Source organism: Microtus pennsylvanicus, chromosome 10 (assembly GCF_037038515.1).
Source record: "Microtus pennsylvanicus isolate mMicPen1 chromosome 10, mMicPen1.hap1, whole genome shotgun sequence".
NCBI classification, from domain to species: domain Eukaryota; kingdom Metazoa; phylum Chordata; class Mammalia; order Rodentia; family Cricetidae; genus Microtus; species Microtus pennsylvanicus.
In genome coordinates this window covers 87,764,665-87,781,144 of record NC_134588.1, presented here as the reverse complement: position 1 = coordinate 87,781,144, position 16,480 = coordinate 87,764,665, and the positions used below count along the sequence as shown (strand labels likewise).

At 47.9% G+C, this 16,480-nt stretch overlaps 1 protein-coding gene across 17 annotated transcripts in view; it reads left to right on the top strand.

Moving 5' to 3' along the window:
- The window catches only part of Cacna1d (calcium voltage-gated channel subunit alpha1 D), a 302,791-nt gene that overhangs the window by 214,941 nt on the left and 71,370 nt on the right, over window positions 1–16,480 (top strand). For 10 of the 17 annotated variants that reach the window (XM_075988926.1, XM_075988913.1, XM_075988924.1 and 7 more), the window contains 7 exons: window positions 2,625–2,712; window positions 2,983–3,042; window positions 3,995–4,021; window positions 7,570–7,730; window positions 8,983–9,208; window positions 9,288–9,495; window positions 13,295–13,415. In XM_075988926.1, coding sequence (XP_075845041.1) covers window positions 2,625–2,712; window positions 2,983–3,042; window positions 3,995–4,021; window positions 7,570–7,730; window positions 8,983–9,208; window positions 9,288–9,495; window positions 13,295–13,415 — 891 coding nt within the window. The remainder of the gene's footprint in view (window positions 1–2,624; window positions 2,713–2,982; window positions 3,043–3,994; window positions 4,022–7,569; window positions 7,731–8,982; window positions 9,209–9,287; window positions 9,496–13,294; window positions 13,416–16,480) is intronic. The other 7 variants (XM_075988927.1, XM_075988923.1, XM_075988915.1 and 4 more) reach the window with 1 other exon arrangement.

The window sequence follows — 16,480 nt, the reverse complement described above, 5'->3', positions numbered from 1 at the left end:
GTGAGCCCTTCCTTGGCCCCACCCCCCTCAATAGCAGCTTGGGCTCCATAACATACTAGGGATGCTCATGAACGTCTGTTTTCTGTGATAAACAGAGAAAGGAAACTGGTTTCCTTGCATGAGAAATGGCCTCATATTGATGGGAATAAGGATCAGCTCTGCCGGTGACAGCGGGGCAGGAACCTTGCTAGGATGGTTGCACCACTTTTCCCACTGTTACAACAAAAGAGTAGTTTTCTAGGCCCAGTTCTTGCTTTAGACCCGGAGACCGTGGTCTGACCTTGACCCACATTTCCCAAGATGAGTATGGCTGCCTGTGTCAACAACATATATTCGCACAAGCATGTTCCAGTGCCTTCGAGGGCCTCCCGGGACCTCTGGAGTTTATCAGGCTTCTCACAGCACGGCACTGCTCATTCTTGTCACGAAAATGATATGAAAACAGAAGAACTTGAGGTCAGCTCACTTCCTCCTCAGGAAGGGAACCCAATTCTGCCGCTGACCATTTGTGTACCTTACTCACCTCTTGCTCTGCCCCAAACCCCAATTCCTTGAGAAGCTTTACCATCACAGAGGGAATGCTGAAAGGAATTCCCAAGTGGGGAAGAAAAGGGGACTGGAGAGGCGGCTCAGTGCTAAGCTACGTGCACATACGGCTCTTTCAGAGGTCTGGAGTTGGGGGTCCCCTGCACTGACATGGTATAGCTCATACCCACATGTAGACCCAGCTCCAGGGCATCTCATGCCCTCTTCTGGCCACTTGCATACACGAGGCTTACATTTGCACTTACACACACACACACACACACACACACACACACACACACACACACGCCTGTGCAAGCTTCTGTTGTGGGTTCCAGAAGAAGAGGGGGCGCTCACTGTGATTTGTAAAAAGCTGCCTTTGGGGGCTGCTGTGGCCGAAGGATTCAGGTCTCCTGGGCTGGCTTAAGCCCTTCAGGAACCACTCTATGTTGTGTTCTATTTCCTGAACATTGGGCTTGGAGAGGGGACTCAGAGTCAAGTCCTCTGTGCAGGCAGCAGGACCCCTGACTACCCAGGAGGGTGGCGGACAGTGGGGTGCTGCTTGGGTCCTGGGCTCCATGAAGAGCTTAGGGAGTAGCAAGAGACTCCTCTCAGCTGCTGGTACTGAAACCAGATTTTCTTGCTGATAGCAGGTCAGAGGTAAATGGATCCGGGAGGAGATACTGTCTTACCGCTCAGATAACTAAGCATAGACACAACAAACACGTGTCCCCAGTTGAGCCCTAGGCTTTCTTGACCTCTCTTCTGGAGTCTTTGAGCTCACGGAAAGAAATGATCCGACATTAGCAGGGAATGCCATTCCCAAGTGCTGCCTGCTAGAACCTGCTCATAGACTGGTTTATCAGCGTGTGTGCGCATGCGCATGTGTGTGCCTGCCTCTTAATTCATACATCTCACATATTTGGCTGAGAAACATCTACAGAGTGAAAGCTGATGGGGAATTCTCTGTACATTGGTTAAAGATGCTCCGTGTTGACCCAAACTGAGAAATGTTGGTCCTTCACTTATTTTATGGAGTGCAGTTCACAGCAGCAGCCAGGCCCAGTACTGTGTTAAAGAGTGTAATCCCAGTCCCGGCTTCTACTCCTCTGGCCTCTGCTTCTGACACCTGTGCCCGAGTGTGCCTGGACTTAGCTGCTAAGCTTTCCACAGTTTCTTGAGTGTCTGCAAAAGGAAAGGGCTCGGGGATTTCCCTTTGTGCCCTTGGGAAACACTCTGACCTCTGGGTCTGAGTCGGGTCCCACCTTCATCTATGTGGTGAGCTTTACCTGTCTCCTAAGCAGGGACTGAGTTTTGATGCGTCCTTGTTCAGGGAACTGCCTGCCCACAGGCGCAAGGCTTTCCTGTGGGCAAAGTAATCACTGTGATTCTGCCCCAGGAAAAAGATGTTTAGGTGGGGGATCCCTGAGCCTCCAGGCACTACCAGGTCAATTTTTACATTCTGCTACTTCTGAGGATCCTGATTTGGACATAGGGTTCAGAGATCTCAGACCTAGGACTGCAGTCAACCCTGCTCTTAGCTCCAAGACCGTTTCCTCCTACTTCTTTTGCTGGCTTATCTGGAACTTACCTTCTGCACGTTGACTTCAGTGAAACTCAGGTATCAGATCAACTTCCTTAGACTGAGTGACGCTCCTAGAGTTTGAAAAGTTTCTGTGCGTGGCCTCATCATGCACCCGGCCATAATAGTTTGTCTTCCATGTGTTGTAAAAACTTTAGTGTGAGCTGTGACACTAACCCTTGATTCACAAGGAGGGCAGTAGGAACTGTTCCATACTGAGGGGTTTAGGTGGCTTCTATGTAAGTGCTGAGGTGGAGAGTTTAAACCTGTCCAGGGCCTGGTGGCTGGGCTCAGTGTGGCACCTTCTTTTCTTGGAAGCATCTGGGCTGTTAGACTTGTCTCTTAAAGTCACCTACTGGCTTTCTCTGCATCTACAGGAAGCAAAGGCTCCGTGCAGTAGAGAGACCTGGCTGCTCAGCCTTGTGCTCCTTCCTGGTTCCTGAGACTCTGCACCTGGCCCACCCCCGGGCATGTCATGCCACAGCACACTGTCTCAAGCCTTTTCTTCTCCCCACAGCTAGCATGCCCACCAGTGAGACTGAATCTGTGAACACGGAGAACGTAAGTGGTGAAGGCGAGACCCAGGGCTGCTGTGGAAGTCTCTGGTGAGTGCGGAGGCTGCCTGTCCTCCTGGCCCCACAGTTTAGAGATGCTAATGCGGAGGAGACACCCCAGAGGGCATAGGAGTCTTCCGGCTCTGGTAGAAAAGTAGCTGGTCTCTAACAGGCTGCCTCCAGTCCTTTGGTGCCCCTCCCCTGTACCAGGGCTGTTGGGGGCATCCCAGCATCTCACATACCTCTGCCTAGGAAGTTGTCCTGCTAAGATAGAGCCTGGGGAGTGTGCTCCTTAACCCAGCCACCTGCTGTGTTCATTAGGTGCTGGTGGAAAAGAAGAGGCGCGGCCAAGACTGGGCCCTCTGGGTGTCGGCGGTGGGGGTAAAGGCCGAATTCTCCTTCCGGTTGGGTTTGGCATCTGTGCTGTGAAGGAAGAGCTTGAATGGCCGAGTTGCTGACTAGAATGTGCCACATACTCAAATTTTCTTTCATCCGTGGGGCCTTCCAACCTCATCTCCAGGAGCTGATCTGGAGGCCCTGCCCTCCCCTGTTCACAGCCCCTTGTTCTGGAGCCATGCCTGCACTACCCTTTCCTGACCACAAGGGGCACCATCCTATTAGGCTTCCAGGCTTTCTCTAGATGATTGGGCTGCAGTAGCAGGGATTGGGGGTGGTGGGCACTGTGCTAAGAACTGCCTGCTTTGGGGAGCTCCGTGCTGTTTGGATTTGTTTGCTTCCCGCCTGTGTCCTTTCCATCTCATTCTGATAAAGTCCAGGTGTCATTTTTAAGAGAACTCAACCTCATTTGGGGCAGAGTTTTATAAAAATGACACACTATGTTATATGTCATAATGGCTCATGGAGTGATTTCGCCTCTGTTCTCTTCCTGCTCTGCCCTCCCAATGACGTGAAGTAGGCTGGGAATGGATTTGCCATCCCCGTTTTACAGATGAGAACACTGGGCTTTTAGGGCGTGCCTTATCCTTATCCTCACCCATTCAGTGATCAGGGGAGCCGGGATGCGGTTCAAACAGGAGCAGCCTTGCTACTGTTGAGTTGGGGGCTGCAGGCGACAGAGGCCCTCCTGGCTTCCTCTGGGGTGACAGGAGAAGAACCCCACATCTGGGTTCTCAGGGGTGCTGCTCCGCCCCCTCTTGGCAATACTAGTAGCACTTGGACGTTTGCTTTGCCCTTAACCAGCTGGCCGGCTGTAGCACGGGGGACCGGAGTTCTGGCTTCTGTGCATGGCTTCAGCCCTCTCTGCTTCGGCAATCGGGAGCATATGCTTAAGCCTTCCGAACGGGAGTCTGAACACTGTTTTCTTCCCTTTCAGTCAAGCCATCTCGAAATCCAAACTCAGGTCAGTATCATCTTTCCATTTTTATCCCCCACCCCCCCACCCATGAGCTTGTGTTGGACTTTCTATGTTATGTTTTAAATTATAACTTTTACATGGAGTTAATTGGTCTAGACTTGAGTTTAACCGTGAACCCCAAATTCCAGTCAGTCTAAGTATTACCACCCTGCCTTGGGGGAAGCAGGACAGGGGAGTCAGAGCCTGTAAACCAGCAGAGCGCTACACACAAGCAATGGTCTGCCTTCTTACCCACCCTCCCACTACTGCTCACAGGTTTCCCCTACAAGACAGCCCGGGAAGACATCTAAGGCACCTGGTAGTATTCCGTTCCTTGACCTGGATGCAGGCTATGTGTTCACTATAACACATTGAACCCTGTGCCTGCATTTTATGTATTTTCTTCTATGTATTCTTTATCAATTACAGCATTTTCCTGCTATATACAAACAGTAGGCCAAGCCTAAATGTAACACCCAAACCTGTAGAAACTCTAGAAGAAAACAGGAAAAAGGGATTGTGACCATGGGTTAGGTGAAGATTTCTTAAAATTTATTGATCCATGTTAGAAAAAAAAGTGATAGATTGGTTCCCCATAAGAATTAAAGCTTTTAGCCGGGCGGTGGTGGCACACACCTTTAATCCCAGCACTTGGGGGGCAGAGGCAGGCGGATCTCTGTGAGTTCAAGGTCAGCCTGGTCTTTAAGAGCTAGTTCCGGGACAAGCTCCATAGCTACAGAGAGACCCTGTCTTGAAAAACCAAAAAAGAATTAAATCTTTTGACTTTGTTTTATTATAAAATAAAAAGATAAGTCACAAACCTGATAAAAATGTTTGCAAACCATATTTGATAAAAGACTAGTATCCAATATAGAGAGAATTCTATGTAAAGATAGTGTCAATGACAGAACAGCCATGTAAAACTAGGAAGAAGGTTCCAGCACTCAAGTCAGAAAGAAGAGAAAAGCATGCTATAGAAGCATATGAAATGAACATGGTTTACCCGGAAAATACAAGTTCAACAATACTACTGCATACGGATACAAGTAGATCAGATTCAAATGTCTAGTGATGCCAAGTTCTGACAGGGATGCTGGCGGGTATTTTTGTGCAGCGCTGGCAGGCATGTTAAATGACATAATTCTTTTGGGAAAGCATTTATTAATTTTTCACAATTACATTCAAGATATGGCATAGCAGTTCCAACTCTAAGGTACTGATGTAAGAGAAAGACATATGTAATAATTATACGTGTTTATAGTGGTTTGAGCAGATCAATTGTGATTTATCCATAAGGTGCAGGACTTCTCAGTGATAGGAAGAAGGGAAAACAATTCTGAGAAGGTCACTGAGATGGCTGAGTGTTGAAGGTACCTGCTGTGACCTGAGTTCTACCCCAGGACATACATAAGTGGAGGAGAACCAGCCCAATAGTTATTTAACCACCACACAACATACCTCATGTGCATGTATACACACACAATAACGTTAGGTTTTTAAAAATTACTGATAATATAGCAACACCGATGAATCTCAAAAGCATTTGGGTGAGAAAAAAAAGACTCAAAGGGATGCCTATCATGATTCTGAAACAGAACAATGGACGTAGAAGGCAGACCAGCAGTGTTGCTCTGGGGATGCGGGCCATGAGCGAGCACAGAGTGATGGAAGTGTCCTACAATCTGACCAAGTGTAGACATAAAAGGAATAAACTTGCCGCGTGTAAATCGTATGTCAACCTGACTTTGAGTCAGATTTTAGAGTTGTTTTGTTGGTCTCTGTTACCAGACCATAGAAATGCTTCCGAATCTGTCCCTACTTCTCATCTTCTGCCTCAGCTTTTGACATCCCTTCCCAGATCCTCACCCCCTCCGCCATGACTCAGTGACCATACCATACTGTCATGTTTTCATAGGTGTCTTGCCTTGGTGCCTTCACCTCCAGGGTCTTTGGCCTGATGTCTCCTCTCAGGAGACTTCCACTGCCTGTGGAGAGCTCTCGCTCATTAAGGTCCAGCCCAGCTCTTTGCTTTGCAGACAAGTACTTCTCCCTGGGCCCCACCTTCCGTCTGGGGCTAGACATGTGTGAATTTGCAGTTATCATTTACCAGTAACGCTTCATGCGTATCAAGGCCAGCAACCGTGGAAAAGTGCCTTTGCAACCCCATTTTACTAGCACCAGGCACCCACATAGCCAGTGTTCAGGAATGCAGGCTTCCTACCATCCACACATAACTGAGCACAGGGGAGTCCAGCCAGTAGTGTTGCATGCTTCCAGGGGATATAACACTGAGTCTTCGTACCTTGTCACTACTGTGCAAGATAAACCCACCATGCATAGGCTTTTGGGACCACCTTACTTACGTGTATAGGGTCACGTGTCCCGGGAGAGCTCAGCTATAAGCTGTCAGAGGCCTCAGAAGAGTTGTCTGTGCTGCTCATCAGACGCTCTTCGTCCCATCGGAAGCTGCAGAGCAGAGGAAAGCACAGCACAACTTCCCGGGTCCAGGTCTATGTGAAACCGCCCAGTGCCCATCCTTCACTGGCTTCCTGGGTTGCAAGAGTTTAGCACAGCCACACAGTTGAGTCAGCCGGGGTCGCATTGAAGCAGCCTAGATGTCCCTCCTGAGTCATGCCTCTAGAGGAAATGCCCTCTTGATGGACACCGAGACAGCATGGCCAGAAGAGAAGGGACTTGAGACCCGGCTCGTTCTTCCCTGCGTTCCAGGTTGCTGAGCAGCAGTCTCTGGTGCCTAACTGTCCCCTTATGACAAGAAGATTGGGAGTGTTTCCCAAAAGGAGACAGGCGAAGGGAGAAAATGTCTTCCCTAATTACAAACAGAGACGGAAGGTGGGCGGGGACATGTCACGTGTCTGTTTGGTTCTGTTGGTTTTATTCTTATGAAAACACAATTCAATATTGGATCTGCTCCTAAAGGTATATTTTGAGCATTGCTAGTTAGAAAGGGCACCTGATGACTCAGCCTGAGACACACATCCCACTCGGCTTTGACACTCATGAGGCCCCAGAGGAAAGACATAAGCACTTCCCTAAAAAGAGAGTTTCGGTCATGGGTGGCTCTGCCACCTAATACATTCTGATAATGATAAGCTGCTACTCAGATACATATAATAAGCTGAGTGGTTCTGCCCCTCTGCCCTTAACAGATCATATGCCCTATGGCACCTACATGATCTCTGTGTGTGTCCCAGTGCAGTCTTGAATCTGCACATGAGTCTGTGGAAATCTAGATTCTTTAGCCCACTTGCAGGCGTTACATGCACATTATATACCCACTGCATATGTCAGATCCTGGAGTTATTCATAGCAGCAGGGAAGTGATAACAAAATCCATCCAAGATGATTCTGTTGAGAGCTGCATGTGAGGACCAACAGTTTTTATCATGGGGTTTGTTCACGCCTGTGCTGTAGCTCGTTCTTTCCGTCCTAAGACGTCTAACGTGAACCTCTCCTATTGCTCAGTAAAGTTTATTGGCCTCTGAGATGCCATCTTTGTCCGTGGTCTAGGGAGCAATGGTTTGCTTGTTTTTCAGCCGGCGCTGGCGTCGCTGGAACCGATTCAATCGCAGGAGATGCAGGGCTGCCGTGAAATCTGTCACGTTTTACTGGCTGGTGATCGTCCTGGTGTTTCTCAACACTTTGACTATTTCCTCCGAGCACTACAATCAGCCAGACTGGCTGACACAGATCCAAGGTATGGCGGGAAGGTGCTCATCTTCTTTTGTTCTGGATTAGAGATGCTCACAGACAATTGCTATTCGGTATTATCCAAGCGAAGTGTAATGGGGTAGTAGAACATTCCACTTAGAATTAAGGAGTAATAGAACAATTCAGACTCAGCGAGCCCCACCCCAGAGAAGGTGTCTTCTTGCCTGCATTATGCAATATCAGCTAACTTACACCACAACCTTGAGATAGCCCAGGACCCAGGAATTTTGGAGCTGATACATACCTCTCCCTGGCACATTGGAAGCTTTATCCCCACTTTAGTATTTTTGGTAAGTGATTTAGATTCTGCAGCTTTGGGTGGCCAGAACTGGGGTGCATGGAGGTCATCCCCGGAAGAGCCTTTTCTAGACTGGACAGTTTTGAACTCTTGAGTTGTCTTTCTGTATATTCGTTTCTGCCGCCCTCAGTTCACAATGTTTGTTGCTACTGACAAATTACTTTGGGACTTTGGAGATGGCTCAGTAAGTAAAGTGTCTGCTGTATGAACATGAAGGCCTAAGTTCAGATCCCCAGACCCGGTCACCCATGTGAAAAGCTAGGCATGGCAATATATGCTTGTAACCCCAGCTCTGTGTGATGGACAGATACCAGGGGGTCACTGGGACCAGCCTGGGTTCAGTGAGAGGCCCTGCCTCAGGGGAATAAGGCAGGGAGTAGTCAAGGAGACCATGCAGCATCTTTATTTGGCTACTGCACATGTTCACACACACACACCCCACACACACACACATGCTGATTAACCACACATATGCACACGTGAACACACACATCACACTTCCGCATACACAGAATATAAATCAATGAAAATAAAAACCGACATTAGGATGCCACAAGTGGTCACTCCTCAATGTCAGGTTTTATTATTTTTCTTTATTTATTTTCTCTCTATATGGGGGAAAGTATGTGTGTGGGGTGAGGGTATTAAAGAAAAAACTAACGTGTGGTCTCAATGCACAATCTTAAAGGTTTAGCATTGGGAGGCTCAGGGACTCATGTGATAACTGTCTCTACCATTCATAGTCAGTGAAATGGAGGCCCAGAGAAAGCGAGTGACTTCTCCAGACTCACATCTGGGTTGTGGCCAGCAGCAATAAGGATGGCCCCTGTCGCCAGCACAGCAGAGAGGCTGGGGCGAGGTCTTGCCATGTCTGCCGTGGGCACTGATGGAAAGGAGGTGGTGGGAGGGTGAGGAACATGCCTGCGCTTTTTCTTTCCAGATATTGCAAACAAAGTTCTCTTGGCTCTGTTCACCTGTGAGATGCTGGTGAAGATGTACAGCCTGGGCCTCCAGGCCTACTTTGTCTCTCTCTTCAACCGGTTCGACTGCTTTGTGGTGTGTGGGGGGATCACCGAGACCATCCTGGTGGAGCTGGAGCTCATGTCTCCCCTGGGGGTCTCTGTGTTCCGGTGCGTGCGCCTCCTGAGGATCTTCAAAGTGACCAGGTAAAGATGTGGGCGCCGCGCTGGTGTGTGCTTGGTTGAGGTGATGGTCTCTGGGTTTACCCCCCGCCTTGTCTTGTAGGCACTGGACTTCCCTGAGCAACTTGGTGGCGTCCTTGTTGAACTCCATGAAGTCCATCGCTTCGCTGCTGCTGCTGCTCTTCCTCTTCATCATCATCTTCTCCCTGCTGGGCATGCAGCTGTTTGGTGGCAAGTTTAATTTCGATGAGACCCAGACCAAGCGAAGCACCTTTGACAACTTTCCCCAGGCACTCCTGACTGTGTTCCAGGTGAGCCCTCCCCCCTCCCCCACCCTGGAAGCTCTTGTGAGTGGAAGTCAGAGAGCCAGAACCTTTGCCTTTCTTGGATCTGCCTACAACTCAGTAAGACACAAGGATGCCATTTTATCAATCATTCTCATCCCATGGTCCTCTGGGGCAGAATTTTATGTCATGTAACTTATTTTACAGTATCTTCCACTACCTGTGTGATATGACAAACCAAAACACTTTTGTTTGGTCTTATGAGATCTCTGGAAACTAGACTCTAAAATCCTCTTGTCATTCATTAGTTTGTTTGCTTTTTTTTATATCACTAGGCATGTTTGTAATCCATTATAATAGATCAAAGCCAAGAAGTGAATTTGAAAGCCGTATCTGGAATGTCTTGATATGTAGTCAGAGGAGTCTGGGTGGTAGGGGCTGTGCCAGCCTCTGCCCTTGGCTTGCAGGCTCTGGAGACGGTGTCCCATGGGGGCCTGTCACTGGAAAAGCAGCACGCAGTGCTACCTGTGGCTGGGGTATACTGAGCCCTCCTCCCATGCTCTCAGCTGGGCCCCTGCTGTGGTCAGAACCTGACAGGTTAGCTCCCCGCGCCATCCACCCCACCAGATTTCTCTGTGATATCAGCAAACATCTAAACATCTAGTCCTGAGGAACAGACCGGACGCATCACAGGAAGGGCAAGAAACAGGTATTATAGTGGCTTTCCCTGGGCTCGCATCTGTGACTTTGATAAGTCACTTGTCCTTTTCCGAAGGAGCACAGAGTCTAGAGAGAATGATCTGGAAGGTCTCACATGGTCATTTGAGATTCACAGAATCACAGAGTAAACGTTCTTCTCACAACCATTTTCACCCCCAAGAAGTTTTTTTTCTAATAACCCTATGTATATTGGTGTGTTTGGGCATTCATGTGTGTGTGTATATAAATCAAACTATCGCTTGTAATGAATTATAAAGAATGAAAAAAACTTAATGCCTAAACACTCTCACTCTCTCACTCACACACGCAAAATTAAAAATAAAAATAAATTAAAAAAATTTTAAAGAGCATATCGTTGGTAAATGTACATTTTCAACATTTATTAAATATAAATACAAATTTGCATACTAATCTATATAATAAACAAAGAAGTCTTGGGCCTAGGTAAAGTTGGTAAGAACCTGCCACATATGAGGACCTATGTTTGGGTCCCCAGTACCCACATAAAAGGCTGGGCATGGCAGTTCCTACTAGCAATCCCAGTATGGGGGGAGGACAGTAGAGACAGGAGGGTCCTGGAGCTCATTATCCAGACAACCTAGCCAAATCAGTAAGCCCCAGCCAGTGACAGAGACTGTCTCAAACCACATGGTGAAAAATGACTAATGAAGACACCCGAGACCTGCTTGTATACCGTATGAACATGTACAGACATACAACACACACACACTGAATACTGAAAAATGTACAGCATAGTCATCAATTTTCAAATTAATGATATTTTGATTTTATAATCATCCTCTCCTAGAATGTTGGTTAATGTAAATATGTACTCTACAAAACAGCAGAAGTATGTTTAAAGTCCTTTACAGAAACGTCTGCAAATTCTACCGTATTTTATATGACAAGTTGTTGTTTTTACAAGCCTTCGACTGAAACAGAAGTTTTTAAAATCAAATATTTGAATACAGTCCAGTTCAAAGTTACCCTACTGTGAGAGCGACCTGGAGAAAAGCTGTGCTAGGAAAACAGTGTACGGCTTTGTTTTCTGCACTTAAGCACATGTGTTTCTGTAAGAGCAGAAAACCTCGCGTGTGCGGTAGAAACGCTGCTGTTCGCAGCCTGCAGGAGTCTGCAGTCCAGGCCGCAAGAGCCCAGGCCACGGGAGCCCAGGCCGCGGGAGCCCAGGCCGCGGGGTCCAGGCAGGGTCCATTGGCACTGTATGGGATGAGAGTGTGCCCAGTGTTCAGTGGGCATGCTGTGAGTTCAGTCCTAAGGCTGACGGACGTTGTGCAGTGCAGCTTGGGTGACTGCTTCTAGGAGCATCTCACGCTCGTTGAAGGTTTGATTTTTGAACTCATCTTTGTTTGCTGTGTGTTCAGAAACTTTTTACTCTTTCCAGAGCCTTTATGACCTCCTGCCACTTAAGTGACCTTGTAGGAAGTCACACCACACAATTTGAAGCCCACGATAGACTGCAGTCTTTCTTTAATAGTGGCTGCTGTCTAGTTACTATTTTTTTCTGATTTCTTTCAGGAAACACATGTTTCCTTTTCTTGCAATACATTTATATGGCACAAAATGTAAGTGTTACAAAAAGATACAAAGTGGCAATCCTCCCACCTGGCCACCAGTTCTTCCTGGGTGGTAACCACTCCTCACCAGGTTCCCTAGTACTCTTAGATAGAGGGTTGCTCACGGTCATCCCTCCTGCTTACTGTAGAGAGTTGGCACAGGGGGTCGCCTAGTCCACATACTGTCCTGAGCCTTGTTTTATTTTGTTTCCATCGTTATGAAATGGGCCACCTACTTGACCCATAGAAGTGACACCCTCCTTCCAAAACCATCATAACGATGGGTGTGAGCTGCCATTGCTTGCGTGACCAGTCCCTTCCCAGCGCTCTGGTGGATGCGTCTGAATACGCAGGATACACTAGGCGTGCGTGAGAGAGCAGATGCGCAGAACAAGTCCTCCATGTGGGACTTCTGGGCAAATGGCCTTCCTCGTATTTGGTCCCCTGACGATGCTCTCCTTATAGTGGAATTTATTTACCCTCGGGCAGCAGCGTGGAGGCAGCCCGTGCCTCCCTCCTTCCCTTTGCTGAGGTGGGTGTTTATCCTTCATAATTGCTGCCAGCCTGACAGGCGAAATGGTGTCTCTTTGTAATTTTCTCAGGAATGAAGTCAGGAGCCTCTTTTCTAATTATCTGCCCATTTGCTGTCTGATTCTGGTTTGCATAGAAGATACACTCTCTTCCTGGGGGAGAGGTAGCATTTTAAAAACTGCAGTCTGTATTTCTCTGATTGGATTTCAGAATGGACTGGATTACCAGGTATCATCAATAGAGAAGATTACATTTGAAACTGATTATTTCCACCCGAGATAGTTTATACACGTTCATGTGACAGAATTCTCTGATCTGAAAATGGATAGACAAAGTTCCCTGTCTCTGAAGGCCATTTGCTGTGTGGAATACTACATACTGAGTAAGATGAATGAGAAGAACCTACAGTCAGGGTCTCCAGGAATATCACTGAGTGGAGAAAAGCCAGTTGTAGACATATGGTATGCTTAAAAGCGTAAGAAAAGATACCAGTGGCCCCTCTCTCTCATTCTCTTCCTCCCTCCCTCCCTCCCTCTCTCCAGCTCTGTGTGTGTGTGTGTGTGTGTGTGTGTGTGTGTGTGTGTGTGTGTATTTTAATCTATAAGTAAAGGCACCAGAAAAACAAGTAACAACATCACTGAAAACAACACAAGAAAACCGCAAGAGAAAAACAACTGGGCAGTGTTGGTGCATGCATTTAATCCCAGCACTTGGGAGGCAGAGGCAGGCAGATCTCTTTGAGTTCAAGTCTGGTCGACAGAGTAAATTTCAGGACAGGCTCCAAAGCTTCAGAGAAACCCTGACTTGAAAAACCAAAATAATAATAATTATGATGATGATAAATGTTGAAGCTTCAACAGGATAGCAGATGGATCCATTTCATTGTGAGCTGGGCTATGAAAAATGCCGGAGGTCAGCGTTACCAGTGGCCAAGGAACTCTGGCATAGAAGCTGTGGTTTGAGGCATCTGCCCGTGTCTGACCCCAGCCTTGTCTTCTCAGATCCTGACAGGCGAAGACTGGAATGCGGTGATGTATGATGGCATCATGGCCTATGGAGGCCCATCCTCTTCTGGAATGATTGTCTGCATCTACTTCATCATCCTTTTCATCTGTGGTAACTGTATCCTTTGGAACTACTGGGACTGTGTGATCCCCAGCACTGTCTTGTTCTTTCTGAATTTTCTGGTGCTTGTGATGATGGGAGCAGCTTTAGGGGTAAGGAAGACAAGTGCCTTCCCCTTGTTAGCTCCATGCTGCCTTTCTCTCCACATGGCCGATGGGAGTCTGAGTCACACAGGAACAGGGGCCAATACAGGTGCTGGTAGATAAAGGGTTTCGTGTCATGTCTCCACACAGGACAAGGAGGGAAGCCTGATGGTTTATGGGTCACGGCTGCATCCATGTCACCCAGTGAGAGCCCCTGGTGGATTGTTGCAGTCTTTTTTTGTTGTTGTTTTGTTTTGTTTTGTTTTTTTGGTTTTTCGAGACAGTGTTTTTCTGTAGCTTTGGAGCCTGTCCTAGAACTAGTTCTTCTAGACCAGACTGGCATTGAACTCACAGAGATCCGCCTGCCTCTGCCTCCCGAGTGCTGGGATTAAAGGCGCGTGCCACCACTGCCTGGCTGGATTGTTGCGGTCTTGCTTTGCTCACTTGTCTTCTGTATCATGGCATGCGACCATTCTCTGGCTTGTTGATTCCTCTTCCCTTCTGAGATGGATCCTAGACCTCAGCAGCCCCTTCAGGGCCTTGTAAAGTTTGGTTGTTGTGTCTATCTTCTCTCTAGCTTTTCCATGCCTAGCACAGGCCCTACCATATGAAGAACCTTCCTACCTGTGGCAAATAAGCATGTGTACAGACACGAGCACCCCATGGAATAAGCATGTGTACAGACATGAGCACCCCATGGAATAAGCATGTGTACAGACACGAGCACCCATGGAATAAGCATGTGTACAGACACGAGTACCCCATGTGTACAGACACGAGCACCCATGGAATAAGCATGTGTACAGACACGAGGACCCATGGAATAAGCATGTGTACAGACACGAGCACCCCATGTGTACAGACACGAGCACCCATGTAATAAGCATGTGTACAGACACGAGCACCCATGTAATAAGCATGTGTACAGACACGAGCACCCATGGAATAAGCATGTGTACAGACACGAGCACGCATGTAATAAGCATGTGTACAGACACGAGTACCCATGTAATAAGCATGTGTACAGACACGAGTACCCAAGTAATAAGCATGTGTACAGACACGAGCACCCATGGAATAAGCATGTGTACAGACACGAGCACCCCATGGAATAAGCATGTGTACAGACACGAGCACCCATGGAATAAGCATGTGTACAGACACGAGGACCCATGGAATAAGCATGTGTACAGACACGAGCACCCATGGAATAAGCATGTGTACAGACACGAGCACCCATGGAATAAGCATGTGTACAGACATGAGCACCCCATGTAATAAGCATGTGTACAGACACGAGCACCCATGGAATAAGCATGTGTACAGACACGAGGACCCATGGAATAAGCATGTGTACAGACACGAGGACCCCATGGAATAAGCATGTGTACAGACACAAGCGCCCATGTTCTCCACCCTTCTGATTTAAAAATTCCTACTATGAATGAGTCCTTAGTGGTCCAGATCCCTGGAGTCCATCCATCTCCGTGTTCTCTAGCTATCCACTGGACTTTCTTCAGGGTGGAGACCCTAGTGCCACCTGCCCTGCTGTCCTTAGGGGCAGTGCTTTTCTCTGCATGCCCACCACATCTCTGAGTCCCCTGGGCTCAGTTCTAGTGTCCTATCCTCCAGGGAGCTCCTCTGAATTCACCTCAGACTTTGTCCATGCCTGTTGTTGGTGTGCAGAGTTCACTGTCCACTGAGCTTCAGTGGGCAGTCCTCTTCCTCCCAACCAGAGGACAGCTTCAGGGGTCAGGAGTCGCACAGAGGCCTGTGAGGACATTGTTTAAAGAATGGGTTTCCTCCAGACTGATGATAGCCTCTCCGGAGTCTCCCGCCACTGCTCTCTGGTTCCATGTTGAAGCTCTTTGGAGTGTATATCACCATACTCGGTCCTTAAAGAGCCTCTTATGTTGTCTGTCTCCAACTGGACCAGATGCTCTGCTATATCATGTTTCCTCCCATCCCCAGTGCCCAGCAGGGCTGGCCTGCCTGAGGTGCTCTGTCTGTCTTTCTGAATGAATCCACAGCACACCGCTGTTTAGGAAGTTGGAGCCATGCCTCCGGATGCAGGTGATACAATGATCCAGATTTGCACTCCGCTTCCTGCAAGTTTAGTATCATTTCAAGGCCAGGAATGGGATTATCTCTTCATGAGATCCATTTAGAGACGTGCTTGATACGGCTCTTGCCAGGGCTGACCCTGTCTAAGCCACCATTGCAAAGCCTGTCTGAGGAGCTTCTGTGTTTCCCATGCTATCTCCAGCCCAGGGCAGGTGCTTTCCCCAAGTTTCAGCATGTTTCCGTCCTCTTGAAAGACTTCAGCATGGCATCCATCATAGCAATCTTACCACTAGGCCCTTGTTAGCTTTCACTGATAGATATGTTCAGCAGCCCGCCTGGAAGTTTCTAATACACAGGACACACGGGGCCACAGTCTACTGCTCCTGTCTTCCTGTACCCCAGCCCTGCTGTAGGCTGAACATCAGGCTTAAGGAAGCAGCCACCCAGCACAAGACCTTCTCGCAGATGACCCTCAACTCCCTAGGCTCCTCAGTTCATAAATACTAGTGAATAAGGATGTAACCACATCTTCTGACTCCAGGTTCTCATTAGAAAAACTTTTGTTTTTCTAAAAGCTCTACAAAACACAATATCAGTTTTATAATTTCAAAACTTAAAAGCTTATTTGCCTGATACATTACCATTTGCAAAATTACGTTCAACCCCGAGTCTAGTTGCAGTGGGGCCTTCAGAACCCAGCCTAGCCACCCCTGGCAGGAGATCTAGCTTACCATCCACAACGGGTATCCGCAGACTGAAGAGTGAAGGAACTGACCACAGGCTCATGTTAGAGGGGAAGGCCTCTGGTTTGTGAAGGAATCCCTTGAATGTGTGTGTTATAACATGTGCTTTCAAAGAGAAGAAATCACACGGCGCTCCATGAAGGTACAGCAGTATATAAGCAAGGAGACAGTA